Source organism: Limulus polyphemus, unplaced genomic scaffold (genome assembly GCF_000517525.1).
Source record: "Limulus polyphemus unplaced genomic scaffold, Limulus_polyphemus-2.1.2 Scaffold1479, whole genome shotgun sequence".
In the NCBI taxonomy this organism is placed as follows: domain Eukaryota; kingdom Metazoa; phylum Arthropoda; class Merostomata; order Xiphosura; family Limulidae; genus Limulus; species Limulus polyphemus.
In genome coordinates this window covers 260,247-274,512 of record NW_013667089.1, presented here as the reverse complement: position 1 = coordinate 274,512, position 14,266 = coordinate 260,247, and the positions used below count along the sequence as shown (strand labels likewise).

At 32.5% G+C, this 14,266-nt stretch overlaps 1 protein-coding gene across 1 annotated transcript in view; it reads right to left on the bottom strand.

The window, feature by feature from the left end:
* The window catches only part of LOC111086843 (frequenin-1-like), a 46,700-nt gene that overhangs the window by 8,027 nt on the left and 24,407 nt on the right, over nt 1–14,266 (bottom strand). Inside the window, exons 2-3 of the mRNA XM_022391363.1 lie at nt 8,394–8,418; nt 3,226–3,274 (exon numbers count right to left, since the gene is read on the bottom strand). Coding sequence (XP_022247071.1) covers nt 3,226–3,274; nt 8,394–8,418 — 74 coding nt within the window. The remainder of the gene's footprint in view (nt 1–3,225; nt 3,275–8,393; nt 8,419–14,266) is intronic.

Below are 14,266 nucleotides of genomic sequence, written 5' to 3'. Positions count from 1 at the left end.
TTTACCAACGAATAGTGGGCTTGACCGTCACATTTTAACGCCCCATGGCTGAAAGGGCAAGCATGTTTTATGTGACGGGGATTCGAACCCGCGACCCGCAGATTGCGAGTCGAGCGCCCTAACCACCTGGCCATGCCGGGCCCACTATCAAACAAAGCAATCAGATAAAACAGACGAAAATGTATGCTTTATAGTGTATGCTCTACAGGTGTATGCTCTACAGGTGTATGTTAACATTTAATGAACTGTTACAAGCGTTTAGATATCAATTTTGAGCAGTAACCAAGCATTTTGTTCCTTTCGTTTCGAAATTGGATAATGTTTATATAAATCAACTGTCATTCTGTTAATATACATATTTTTGACTATATATATTCAATATAGCTTAAAGATATTACGGCATTTTTTTCGTATTTCTACAAATTAGCTATATATTTTGACTTCGAACGATTGTCTCATGAATGCTAGCTCTAGTTAAGTTTTAACTGACAAATGATAGTATTAATTGTCACAAGTATCTCCTTAAATTATTTGAGTGATTAGCGTGTTGGACTGTGAATCTGAGGGTCCCGCTAGAGCAAAATTGCACTCCGCTCTTTGGGGTCGTGAGTACTTTATAAAAGTGACAGTCAAATCCCACTATTCATTTAGAGTTGGCGATGGGTGATACGTAAGAGACTTTGTTTCTGTACAAATTTTGATGCACTCAGGGAAGACTTAGGTACTAAACATCCTCAAGAATGGAGATTTTTTTAATCGACTTATGTAAAGTTAGACTGAAACCTTTACTTTCGCACAATGGGAACATCGATTCCTGTTGCCCATGCTATGAACTTGAAAGGAACTTACCAAAGCATGTAGATTATACATTCTTAAATGCAATTTTAAATGAATAAATAAATTTATTGAAAAAAAAAAGTTATTTTCACGACATAAGAATATCTTAAATAAATCTATCGTAACTCGGAAACTAGAGGTGATCAGTAATTTTAACTTTTTTTTTGAATTACCATCGTCCAGTTACACAGAAATAGTTGCATCTTTTCTAATAACAGAGAAACATTTTGTTGTTGCCCAGGGTAAGTTGAGCCAAGTTTACTAATCTTTATTGACATTTAACGCTTGACCAATCAGCTAATTTAGAATTGTGGTTGTGGTTTGGGCTATATACGTAAACCTATACATATACGTGTATGTGTGTGGATGCCGTGTGATGAGCCAAAGGGCCCCATACGTTTCAATGATATGGCTGCTAATGTGGCATGTACGCCACTCTGCACAAAACTAGACGAGAATATTGCGCATAGTTGTCCCTAATTTTGAAGTGATAGATTAAAGGGAATTCAGTTAGTCAATGCTGTAATGAGAAGCAAGACTTTGATGGCATCTCCAGTAAACTGAAACTCGTTTTCCTGGAGCTTATAAATTCCATTGCTGCAAATGAGAGCAAAGAAGTTCCTCATGCTGCTTTGATAGAGACAAGTCACGAATCAGACCATTTAGCTCTTCCTGTATGATCAGATGAGGCAATTTATGTTGAGGTGCCACAAGAACAGAATTATTAGATGATGAAGATGATTCATTGTCTTCTTCGCAAGATAACTCTTCTGTTTCCCGATTTGCTGGTGGATGTGACACTGGAAAACCATTCCCATGAGATATTGGTCTCATTGCAGATGCAATATCTGGATATTTAATGTATTGCCAGAATATCCAGAAACAGTCGTGGAGAAACTAATCAGTTAGATGATCTTTGGACTCACACCGTATCATAGGAACTGAAAATGGCATACTTTGATCTCTTCTTATTCAGGCATTGTGTCAAGGTAGATGTGCAAACTGTACATGTATAGCCCAATGTTCTTCTTTGTCACCAAGTTTTACCCAAAATAGTGACAATAAGCTAACTTTACCTTACGTTTGATTTTTTCCTCCATGAAACTAATATATTTTCCAGAAATGTAGCAGAAACTGTTTAGGTGATTTTTGCATTTTCGGAATTTATTTAAACTGGACGCAGCCAACATTTCAAATGATTTTCTAAAAAATATAAAATAATTTATGCTTTTAAAAGTAGAGTTTAAAATATTTTAGAAGGAAAAAAGGTTATTTAGAATTTGATCATATTGCAGGTATGATGTGAGGTAGAATATCAGACTTTCTTTTAACTGTGCACGGAGCGAGGCGAGGTGACCAATTGAGTGGCATCTGAATGTCATTTTTATGCTCAATCAGGGACTTCTTGAATGTTCTAGCAAACTGAGCACGTGACAGTTTTGCAATTCCTGGGCAGAGCAGGTGAGCGTGGAAATGAAGCAAAAGTGGTGCAATTCACTACAATTATATTGAGAACAATTAGTATGTATGAACAATATATTTGAAATTTTACATCAATAAAGTCAATGTTTGAAGTTTTCAAAAATCTCTGCCTTTACCATTTAAACTGTCCACATAAACTTAATTTTACAGCATAAATCTATTGTATTGAGTTGATGTATGGTATTTCATAGTGGTGATAAAATAGAGATATTACAATGACTCAAACTCTATAAGCGATGGACAAATTCTGGTTGCATTTTTGAAATCAGTGCCATCAAAGTACTCCAAATCACACGAGTTTTCCCTAGTAGCAAAGTTTTTGTTGTCCAGCGTTATTTTTTGCTATGGGCCTGTAACATACAATTTGATCCACTTTTTTGGTGAATATCTAAAAAAACGAAAACAAAAATTAAGTATGTGATCTTCCTACAGTTCTCGCCCAAGTGTCTAGACTTTTGATGACAACATCTTTGGTTAAGAATGTTGTGAAAATTTAATGTCTGAAATAGGTTGCATAGATTTCTGAAAATTATTACACAGTTTTTCCTGTCTGGTACCTGTTCAAGATTTTAGCAGTAAACATTTTAAGGTATGTTTAAATTGGTTTCTCAGTCCCGATTCACGACGTACGTGCTTTGGTTCAATATCTAGAATACTGACTCATGACTCACGAGTATCAATTCAACTCACCTGTTCTGTAACTTGGCCATCAGTACAGCCCTCGAGAAATCCTTTATATGTGCTTTGGTTCAATATCTAGAATACTGACTTATGACATACAAGTATCAATTCAACTCGCCTGTTCTGCAAGTTGACTGTCAGGACAGTCCTTGAGAAATCCTTTATACATGCTTTGGTTCAATATTTAGAATACTGACTTATGACACTAGTATCAATCAAATTCACCTGTTCTGTAAGTTGACCATCAGGACAGTCCTTGAGAAATCCTTTATACCTGCAACAAAAACAAATTATTTAATCTTATGATTAGTGCAGTTATTGGCTTTGTAAAATTCAAAAAGCTTTTTAACAAAGTCTAAAAACTGAGACTTAAGCTGTATTCCACATACCTATTAATAAATCCCGTATTTGGTATTTCTTTTAATTACAGATCAATCTTCTTCAACCAGCATTTGCTTAAGGATTTGGAAATTTTTCATTGAGAAAAAAAATTATATTCCTGAATTAGAACCTTCACTGCAAGAAGAGGTAAATCATTGTTACAGGTTTGAAATGTACTTACCAAGTGATTTTGACCTTTAAAGATTAGGAGTATTTGAAATGTTTATTTCCTTTTAAGCATCTTTTCCTTGCCCCTCTAAAATATTCTTCTATACTACTGTATGGCACACTTTCTATTCATCTGTTGGATTATTTTTAAGTAGCCTCCACACATTTTGGAAACACTATATGAAAGTAGTCCGTATTCCTAATGCTAAATTCAAGTTATAGCTTGAAATGCTAAAATTGGTATTCATTTCTTTAGTTTGACGATTCTTCAGATGTTTAACACAGCATAAAAATATGTTTGGGGAATTTGTTTTGTATCTCCAAAAAGTACTTCCATATCTTGACTTCTAATTATTGTTTTGTTCATTTTACTTAAGTTCTGAAGTGACATGTGTTGAATTCACATGTTATCAATATTTTTTTTACCAATAGTGCGTTACTACTTCATTCTATCTAGACCTTACAAAATAACTCACTAATTGTGAGAATTATAGCCACTGAAATTTAATTATAAAATTACATGGAAAACGTTACATTAGTTTTCTTCTATGGGAATTTAAAATGAGTTTCAATTTACACAATTGAAAAACATCTGAAAGATTAATTCAATGCTTTAAAAAACTAAAAACAATGTTAAGATTTATAATCTTAAAATATTGAAAGACATGTATCAAAACTTCTCATTTCCATCTTGAAGCAGTGTTGATTGGTTTGCACAGATCGACGTAGCCGGACACATCAACCAATCTTAAAATCCTAGATGAATTGCTCCTATCACATAGAAGTATTACGAAAATAAACTTCATTTGCTATGACATTCAAGTGCAGGATAGATAAAGTCGTTAAAGTATATGCTATTAGTTATGGCTGCACTTGGATGCGGACACTGATTGGCTGCCTCAGGGAGGGGATATTATTAGGGATGTGTTGCTAGACCACCATGGCAGACGGCTATGACATCATATTCCACAAAGTGTCACCAGAGGGCGCAGCTATCTTAGAAAAGGTTGAAATTATAGTTCGATACCTGGCAGACTGCTATAACATAATAGTTCTTTGAAAACAGAGAACAATGTAGGTCATCATGACAAGCAGCGATGACATTATATTTCCATAAAATGGGACCAGCATAAATATGACTATCATGTCTCAACATGACTGTACTTAATAGTCAGTATAAAACACTAATTCATTAGTTAATTACATTTCTTAACAATTTATATCATCCTAAAAAGAATGTTTATCACTAATTTATTAGTTAATTGCATATCCTGACGACTTATATGTAATTCATCCTGAAAAACCACATTTAACACTAAACTTAGTTTACATTAAATTACATTTCCTGATCATTTATATTTGAATCGTTCTAAAAAGATGATATCATGAAATAGTTTAAAAACTTATTGTTTGACTAATTAATTATAAACCAAGTGATTATTTCAAAGATTTTCAGTGAATATTTAATATGAAAGACAAAATATTTTATTTTACACATGATACTTTTATAGTTTTATCTTACATGAGTTTTACAAAGGCGGACACTATAGAGTCAAAAAGCAAAGTTTAATTATTTTATGACATCGTCCTTTTAAGATGATTTACACATAAGTGACCAGGGAATGTAATTAGCTAATAAATTAATGATAAGTATCATTTTAGAATGATTTAAATACATATGGTCAGGAAATGTAATTAAATAACGAATTAGTGTTTTATACCAACTGTACTACTTACAGTCATGTTGAGACATGTTCATCATATCTATGCTGGTCCCACTTCGTGGAACTATGACGTCATGACCGCCTGCCATGACGGCCTAGAAACATGTTCTCTGTTTTCGAAAAACTATTATGTCATAACCATCTGTCTTGTATCGAACTATAATTTCAACCATTTCTAAGACAGCTGCATGATACTTTGTGGAACTATGACATAATTGTCTTTTGTGACTTCTACCTTCCTCCTCCCCGAGGCAGCCAATCAGCGTGCGCGTCCACGGTACAGCCTTAACTACTCATGCTCGACTTCCATAATTGATGGTAAGAATCCCACTTTGTCCTAGTTTCCAACCTTGAATCTTAATTTGAAGTGGTCAGTGTGGGTCAGCCATCAATTTAAAAGTAGGCTTTGTCTCTACTGTTAGTGATTCTGAAGATGGTCACTAACAACAACAATACGAGAATTTTCTTCTTAGACTTTAGGTAAGCCTTAGAATTTGTTGCTCCATTCAGAAGGTTAGAATAATAGCATGACAAAGTCAACTTCAATAGTTAATTATTTCACGACAAATTGAATGATATAGTTCATATAGTAACTTTAAGGGAGTTACATCGTTAGTGTCTTTCTCGTGGTTTCAAATAATGGGGAATCTCGTAGTATTCGATTGAATATTGCCATTAATCCTGGCAGATTATTGCTTATCATTTACTCTCGTCTATTAACCCACTGCCATGGGTACATACGTGTCCCCCCTCTCTGGAACTCTGTCACGGGTATGTACGTGTGTGCCCCCAATTATGCAGCACTGTCGCGGGTATGTACGTGTGTGCCCCAATTATGCAGCACTGTCATTGGAAGAATTGTTAATACATAAACGTAACGGTAAAAAGAGTTAAATAGTTCCAAAACAGCATTAGCTGACATCTGGAACAAATTTTAAGAAAAATATTAACAGCATCTATAATTTCAATGCACAAATGATACTAGAATTCATATACACACAGATCTTTTAAAATTATCAACATTTCAAATAAACCGGTTCCACACAACAATAGACACATCTGTTTTGTTAATGTTACTAGAAGGAAATAACCAATTTTAATTCTTGTCGTTTTATTTTAGATTTTGAAGTATTCCAAAGTCCACAAAATTAAGATAATGGTAGTGGACAATGATATGAACATTTTTTAAGTTTGTAAAAAAAGATAAACACTTAGACACAGCATCTTTCAAAATGAAAGCAGAAAATGTTACATTTCATCTTCAAATGTTAATATGTAACATTCAGTCTTTACATGTTCTCCCTCAACCTTAAAGCCTAACACATAGTGCCGTCAACTGCTATTGTACAACTCAGTTTCCACACGCTGTATAGCATGTCTTTAGAGGTCAACTATACTTCTATGTGGTTGAAGCGTTAAAATTAAATTATTTAGAATTTACCTTTCATTCTATATTATTGAAACGTTAAAATGTACCGTAATCTTCAGAAGATACCATTATTTTGTGCTATTTCAATGTTTGGTCATACCATAGTTCTCAGGGTTACCTATAATCTTGTGTTATTACGTATTATTTTACATTAAGCCATTCTGTAGTCTTCAAGGGAAACTTATATTTCATATTTAATTTTTGTGGCACATAGTTGGGGTATGAAAGACGTTAATTTTGAACAAAAGACCTTTTACACACCAAATTTAGGTGGGTTTTTAACTGGACACTTACTGTTTTCCTTTACAACTTCTCCAGGAGCGTTCCACTAAAACACAAACTGTAACTGACAGTTCAATTGCTTTCTAGAAGAAATTCTAATCAATTCTATAGCATGCGTTTCTACAGCGTGCGTTTGACAGTAAAGCTTATTGTTGGAAATTTAAATTGTTCTCTACAGTAACAAAAATTGCTATTGGGAATAACGGTAGAAATACTAAAAGTTAATGAAGATAAAAAAAAATAACACATAATACACACACACACACATATATTATACAAGTGTCATCCTTTGTTCCTGTTCATCTGTTGTCGTAGTGGTTGTATGAAAAGATCTTTTATCGCTGTACTTCGTGGTTTTGTTGAGGATTTGTACAGAGAAAGGCGGATTCACATCAGGAGCTACTTGGCTATGGTTAGTTTAAAATGATCTACATGTTGTAGTTTGTAAAGTCACTACGTATAATGATGCTGTAGAATTTATTTCTTATAGAAATGGAATGTCAGTTATGGTTTATGTTTTAGTAAAACGTTCCGTAAGAAGCTAAACAGAAGTGTTGAGCGTCCAATAAAGATAAAAACAACTAGATTTCGTGTTATAAAGTCGTTATTTGTGGAATTGCTATTTCTTATTGTTTAAACAACGTTAAATTGTACTGTAGTCTTCTTTAGGAGTACGAACCATGTTATGTTATTTATACAACGTTAAGTCGTACTGTAGTCTTCTTAACACACGTATTATTTCATATTGTTTAAACGTCAAGTCTTCAGCAAGTTAGCTTTCATTTTATATTTTTGAATGGTCATGTTAAAAGATGTGTAAAGTTATTAATCAAACGTTAATATATCGAGCTTGGAGATAGTTATATTGTTCAATTTTATTTACAAATAAATATATACTGATTTTATACATTATATAACTTAAAAATATCAACTCGGTACAATACATATCATATAGGATCCAGAAACTATCTCAACGTTTATCACATATTTAGAAGTTATTTTGGATTGCATACGGTATTTAAAAGGCAATTTTAATTGTTTGTTTGTAGTTAAGCACAAAGCTACACAAAGAGCTATCTGTGCTCTGGCTACCACGGGTATCGCAACCCGGATTCTAGCGTTGTAAGTCCGCAGACATACTGCTAGGCCACTGGGGGTCAATTTTCATTGAAAAAGGATTCTTGGAGAATACTGATTATAAAAAGTTTGGAAAAGTTAAGTTCCACTGAATAACTGTAGAGATGTTAATGGTTATTCTAGAAGTTTAGAACTTAGCGAATAGATACAATTTTTAATTTAATAGCACGTAAAAGCTATTACTTTCAATTCTGACATACATTCATTTTGCAATAACTTAAAATCAATTTCATTAAATCAGTAATATATTCAAATAGATATCTTGAACTTACCATTGTCTAATTTCCTTTTCTGTAACTGAAATGAAAACCAAATCAGTAAGCAGGAATAACTTTCATTATAAACTTGACATTACGACTTAATGCTATGGATATATTAATGAATTTCATAGGTCAAAATTATTTATTCAACAACTTAACATATCTTATATAATATCGTTTGTATAAAAACTGGCACAGATCTGTTTAAAACGAAATTAAATATTAGTGAATATTGTGAAGTATGCAGCTGAGAAAAAAAAAAAAAGTCTCCAAATTTCAAGCTATGTTTTTATAACCTCCGCAGAAATGCAAAATTTCTAAAATTTGTCTCCATCACTTAAAAAAATGTTTACTTTAGAATGACATGATACTAACAAATGCAATTTGTAATAATCTTTAGCATTGCTTGAATTCTTGAAACCATCTCAATGACAAAAAATGTATAGTTATGATTTTATATCATGGTAATTTAATTATGCATAAAAATACACCCTTTTCTATTAGAACCACCATCTATTCTCATTTCGAAAGGAAGATTATTCAAACAAAAAATACAATAATAACATCATCCTTTAGAAAACTAGCCTAAAGAAAACGCACCAGAGCCTACTACATCATGCATTACGGTAAACATTTTCGAACTAGATAGCGATTTTTATGTTTCCGTTACACTGAATTAAATGCTTGCAAGTTTTTTTGCTTCAAAAACACCATCAAACTTTCTATTTCATTGTAATTTTCTCTCTATGCATATTTCCAGTTACGTAATTTCACGAATGCATGACCATATATATGGTCATGCATTCGTGTATATATCGTTTTGCTTAAAATGACTTAACTAGATTAATTTAATTGTATGGGAAAGCTGAAAATCTTATCTAATTAAAGGCGTTGTATTACCATTTGTAATAAGAATAGCCATGTATTATTAAGAATAAAATATTTACTCTTCAGGAAATAGGATATATTTAGTAATTAGTTAAAGCTCTATCTGGTGGCAGTAACATGATTCCACTTGTGAATGTAGAGAAGATGTGATTTAAAAGTTGTCCAAGCATCTCAGGTTGACGTAATACAATAATTATTTGTATTTTCGATATAACAAAAACTAAAAAAAGTAATTCATGCAAGTTAAAAGGCCTAACAAATAGGCCAATAGTAATGAGATACCGTTGTAACCTTTGTTTGGGTAGTTATACTTTGCAAGTATAATTTTCATGTTAAAAATAATTTACTATCCCACCTATTACTAACTGAAAGATCATGCTCACATGTTCAGGTTCTAAACACCTAGAAGTTTCTTGATATCTGAACTCATGAGCATGCGTGTTGCAAGAAGGGTGTGTATCAGGAATACAAGTAGGGTAACAGATATTTGACATATAATGAAATCATCTAGAACTAATAACTCATGATTAAAACACGTGGCCCTAAGTAGAACCGCGAAATGTTTGTAGCAGGCAATGTATTAGGAGAGCAAATGAAGTGTGGACGAGTCTGGAATGACACGATCTTGAGCAATCACAAAGACTTAATTACGCTACGGGTTTGTTAAAGTAATGCATTCTCGTGGATCATGCTACAAAAAACTCTTCGATCCGCGACCTGACGAGTTGCTAATGGGCTCTTAAAAACTAAATTAGCTCAATTTCACTGGTGTGTTACCATAGCAACATCTCAAGAGATGGTTAAAACACCGCTCATGTCAACTCAGAACCGAACATTAAAGTTACCATTAATCACGAATATTTCCTCCCGTAAGAGAGTAACCCCTTACCCCCACCCCCACCCAAGAACGCTTCCATTTCCCTTCACTCCACACTGTTAATATACAAGATACGAAATCAGTCTATAGAATAGGCCTTTAACTGCAAAGTCTTCAATTCACTAATTCGGTGTTTATCAATACAACCAAATTTTAAGTGGGAAAAGATATGAATATTAATTTTCAAATAAAACCCCAAATAACTCATTTATAATAAAAGTATGGTTTTGAATTTGGTTAATGGCGACTGGTAAAATATATTCAGCATACACACACACATCGAGCTGAAGGTGTTACAAGACATTTGACCAGTCGCCATCGACCATATTCAAAACCATATTTCTATTATATAATTTCATTGATTTGTTTGATGATTACAATTAATGAAATAACTATACCCAAATATATTTTTACTAGAATTCAGTGTAAAATATATACTCCATTTCTGTATTTATAACTGTTATAGTGTTTTTAACGAAAAAGTATATAAGCAAACGGTGGGTATTCCAATGGGAAGGAACTTCTCTTCAAATATGGCCAACCTGTATCTGTTCTTTTACGCAAACTCATTTATGAAGCTTACTTTAAATCCTAACTTATACATTTACACTTTCCATTACAAAGATGATTTAATATATATATAAATAATATGAATTTTACACAAAACTTAATATATCCAACAGAATTTACAATAGAAAGAAAATTATAATAATGAGGTCCATGCTAGTTATTTAGATTTGGACATTACTTTTATAGATGGTACAGTGTAGTTGACTATTTTTGATAAAATAATGGAATTTAACTTTCCCATTCTTGGTCTACCAACACCTAATATTGTTATTCCGTGTATCATGTTAAGATGTATTATTATATCTCAACTAAAACGGTTCTTAATAGTATGTAATAACTATAATTTGTTTTTATGGATAATCATTATTATCAAAAAATACACTGAAAGATAACAGCTATAAAGACAGGCAATTAAAGAAATACCTTACTTTATTTTTAATATATACAAAATATTTTAGAAACTAAACTGTCGATTAAAGAAAATATCTTATATAAAAAATAAATAAAATAAAGAGGGAGTTAGTTACCATGTTATACGCACAGGTGCAGTCTAGTGTCTTTATTGATGTCAAAAACAGGACCTGACGGTACTACAGTGATCTCTATACCGTTGAAAAGGTCTTGAAGTTTATTTCGAATATACGAACATAGTAACAAGAGCTATGTGTGCTAGCCGTCTTAATTTTGAAATATCAGACTGGCATATATGGAAGTACATTATGCTAACAAAAACATTCACTGACAAACAATTATGTATAAACACAATGGAAACTATTTTGTGTAGAGAACATACATGCTCCATTAGAACACTGATCTGTAGAAGACAATTTATTATTGGCAGCTAATTCGCAGCACCCACCATCAACAATTTGACTACTCTTATCTGATCGAATAGTTGGATTTTACAGTCACTCTTATGGTGCACCCAAAATGCAAATTGCGTTATTACTTGTTTCCACAACTTGATAAGAACCGTAGACCATCTGATTCATAGTCTGGGTACATAAACTAATAGGCCACATTCAGGAAACTTATGGCTGTTGTTACATATTGAGAATTTAAAATAGTTCGAAGCCGATATTTTAGTTAATTTACGCTATTTGCCAACAAGATTGACACACCGTCTTCGTTTTTCACACAAATACGTTTTAATGTATATACACAACAGTACAATTTACAACAACAATTATCACGAATAGTTACCAAAAGTAAAGTTTTATAAAACAAAACATTTCATCAACTTATAACCAATATAAAAATCTTTTTAGTTCAGAGTCTCCTTGATATCCAGCAAGTTAACTTGAAGTCAATGTACGTACAATTGCAGAGAAGCTAGCTAGCTTTGTCACACACTGAATTGTTGGACCGTTGAAGTAGGATAGTATTTTCATAAAACCACTAATGCCCGATGAGAATTCAGTAGTACTTTCGGAAAGATACTAACGTCCGATGAGAATCAATTGACGTTCGAAATTTATAACTGTTCCTGGTCAAATGTCGTAAACTTTCCGGTTGATAAGAGTTAGCAAAATCACGATTTATAGCGTACACGGTTATAGCAGGTTCCTAGCCAACTTTTTTAAGCTCTCTCTATTTTGGCGCGTCGCCTTGGCTGCTTTTATTGGCACGGGAAAGGTTTTTCTCGAAAATTCCAACAACAATACTGAGCTATATTTAACTGGTTACGGAAGTGGATATATTGTCGACTCTTACGTTCACGAATATTCTACAACCTTGGAGAATTGGCGGGAGTTTCGCAGTACGTAACTAACATTGTAAGCTAGGTACGTTTTTAAATACAAACTGAATACAGACAAACGCTGACATTAAAATAAATATATAATAAATTCGTTACACGCAATACATGTCTAACACTATAAGTTACGCATATTTCTAAATATAAACTTAATCTAAACAACGTTCATATTAAAAATAAATACATGACAACAAATTTGTTACTGTTTCGTACTTCATAAAGCAAGAAATGTTTTTTTTTACTTTTTTATATATACTCTTACACAAATTTTAATATACTCAACAAGTCGGTTACAAAAAAAACAAAAACGTGAAAAGAAAAATGCTACAAGACGTAATAGTTCTCGCTTATCTCTAGAGCAGTACCAGTGGCCTAAACTTTGTACTGTCAAAAGAAAGAAAAATAAATAGTTCCACTGTACGAGTCATATGGTTCTAACTGACAACAAAGGAAATATTCTGGTACAACTTTTCCACTAACATGGTATGATGACATGTAAAGAAGAGAATCCTAGTGTAAATCATGTACAAGTGTAGACCGCAATATAATAAGGAACCATGGGTTAACCTTAAAAACCTGAAGGAAGTTTATAGGATAAAGAAGAAAAATATCCTGGTGTTAGCATATTGTGATGTTAAGGAAAAATTTTAAAGACATATGTCTCTGCCATAACTTTATCCGTATGAACAACATACAAAAGATAAAGGAAGGAAACTATACTGTGGTGTGTAAAATTATATGAAGTCAAGATAAATGAAATGGTAGGAAAACAAATTGGCTTCAACTTTGTATGAGGCTTAAAGATAACAAAAAACATACGACGCTTACACGGATAGAACGTAAAGGAATGTCACTGTGCTGAAAGAGTTAGTATTGTCAGTTCTTATTTGACATGCTTTTTCTTAAATGAATAGGATTAGAAACCAATGTGATTTAAGCCAGCTACGAGTACTCAGACCATGGAAGTTCTTGCTACAAAATGTCACCACCAGTCAGTACGTATTTGTAATGGACTCATAAAAATGAAAAGGCAAATAGAGAAAATTGAGGTCAGGTTAGAAATCGCTCTTCTGAAAGCTCATGGTGTCGCATCAATCATTTTTCCTTTACAACACTTCTGACATTTAGCTGTTTGCATGAGTGAAGGTTGATCGATCAAGTTTATCTTCAATACTTGATTCCTTGCAAGTCACACAAAAAAGCGTTTATATATATATATATCTTTTTATGTATATAACACTATATATCCAGATGTTTGCTTTGACAGTTCTATCGTTTTGTTTTCGTAAATAAACAATTAGATTTCTGCAAATAAGTAATGACGGTCTTAATCTTCTTTTAAATTAAAGAAGTTAATTAAAACTGGTAACCTAAAACTTGAGGCTAAATTAGGAAATAAAACAGCTATATATTCTTATGCTGATAATGTGTGTATGATGTACAACAAGAATCATAAAATATATGTACAAAATTTAAAGAAAATAAATTTTTATCGAATGTAAAAAGGCGAAAAATTTCAGCACCATAAACCTCTGAAGAACAATAAACTTCAATTAGACACACTTAACTTCATGTTTATCACGTTATTTTTTCTATTAGATTTAACTTGTTTATATTTTGATTTAAGTATAAATATTTACTATTTAATGTACGTTTTTGTTATTAATTTGATTATGTACATTTATGTATCCGCAGAGAAAGACTTTTTCTATTGTGTCTTTTTTTTCTTCCAAACACTTTACAGTCATTCCTATATTTCTTGACGGATTGACTTGAAAGTTGGTAGGGTTATAC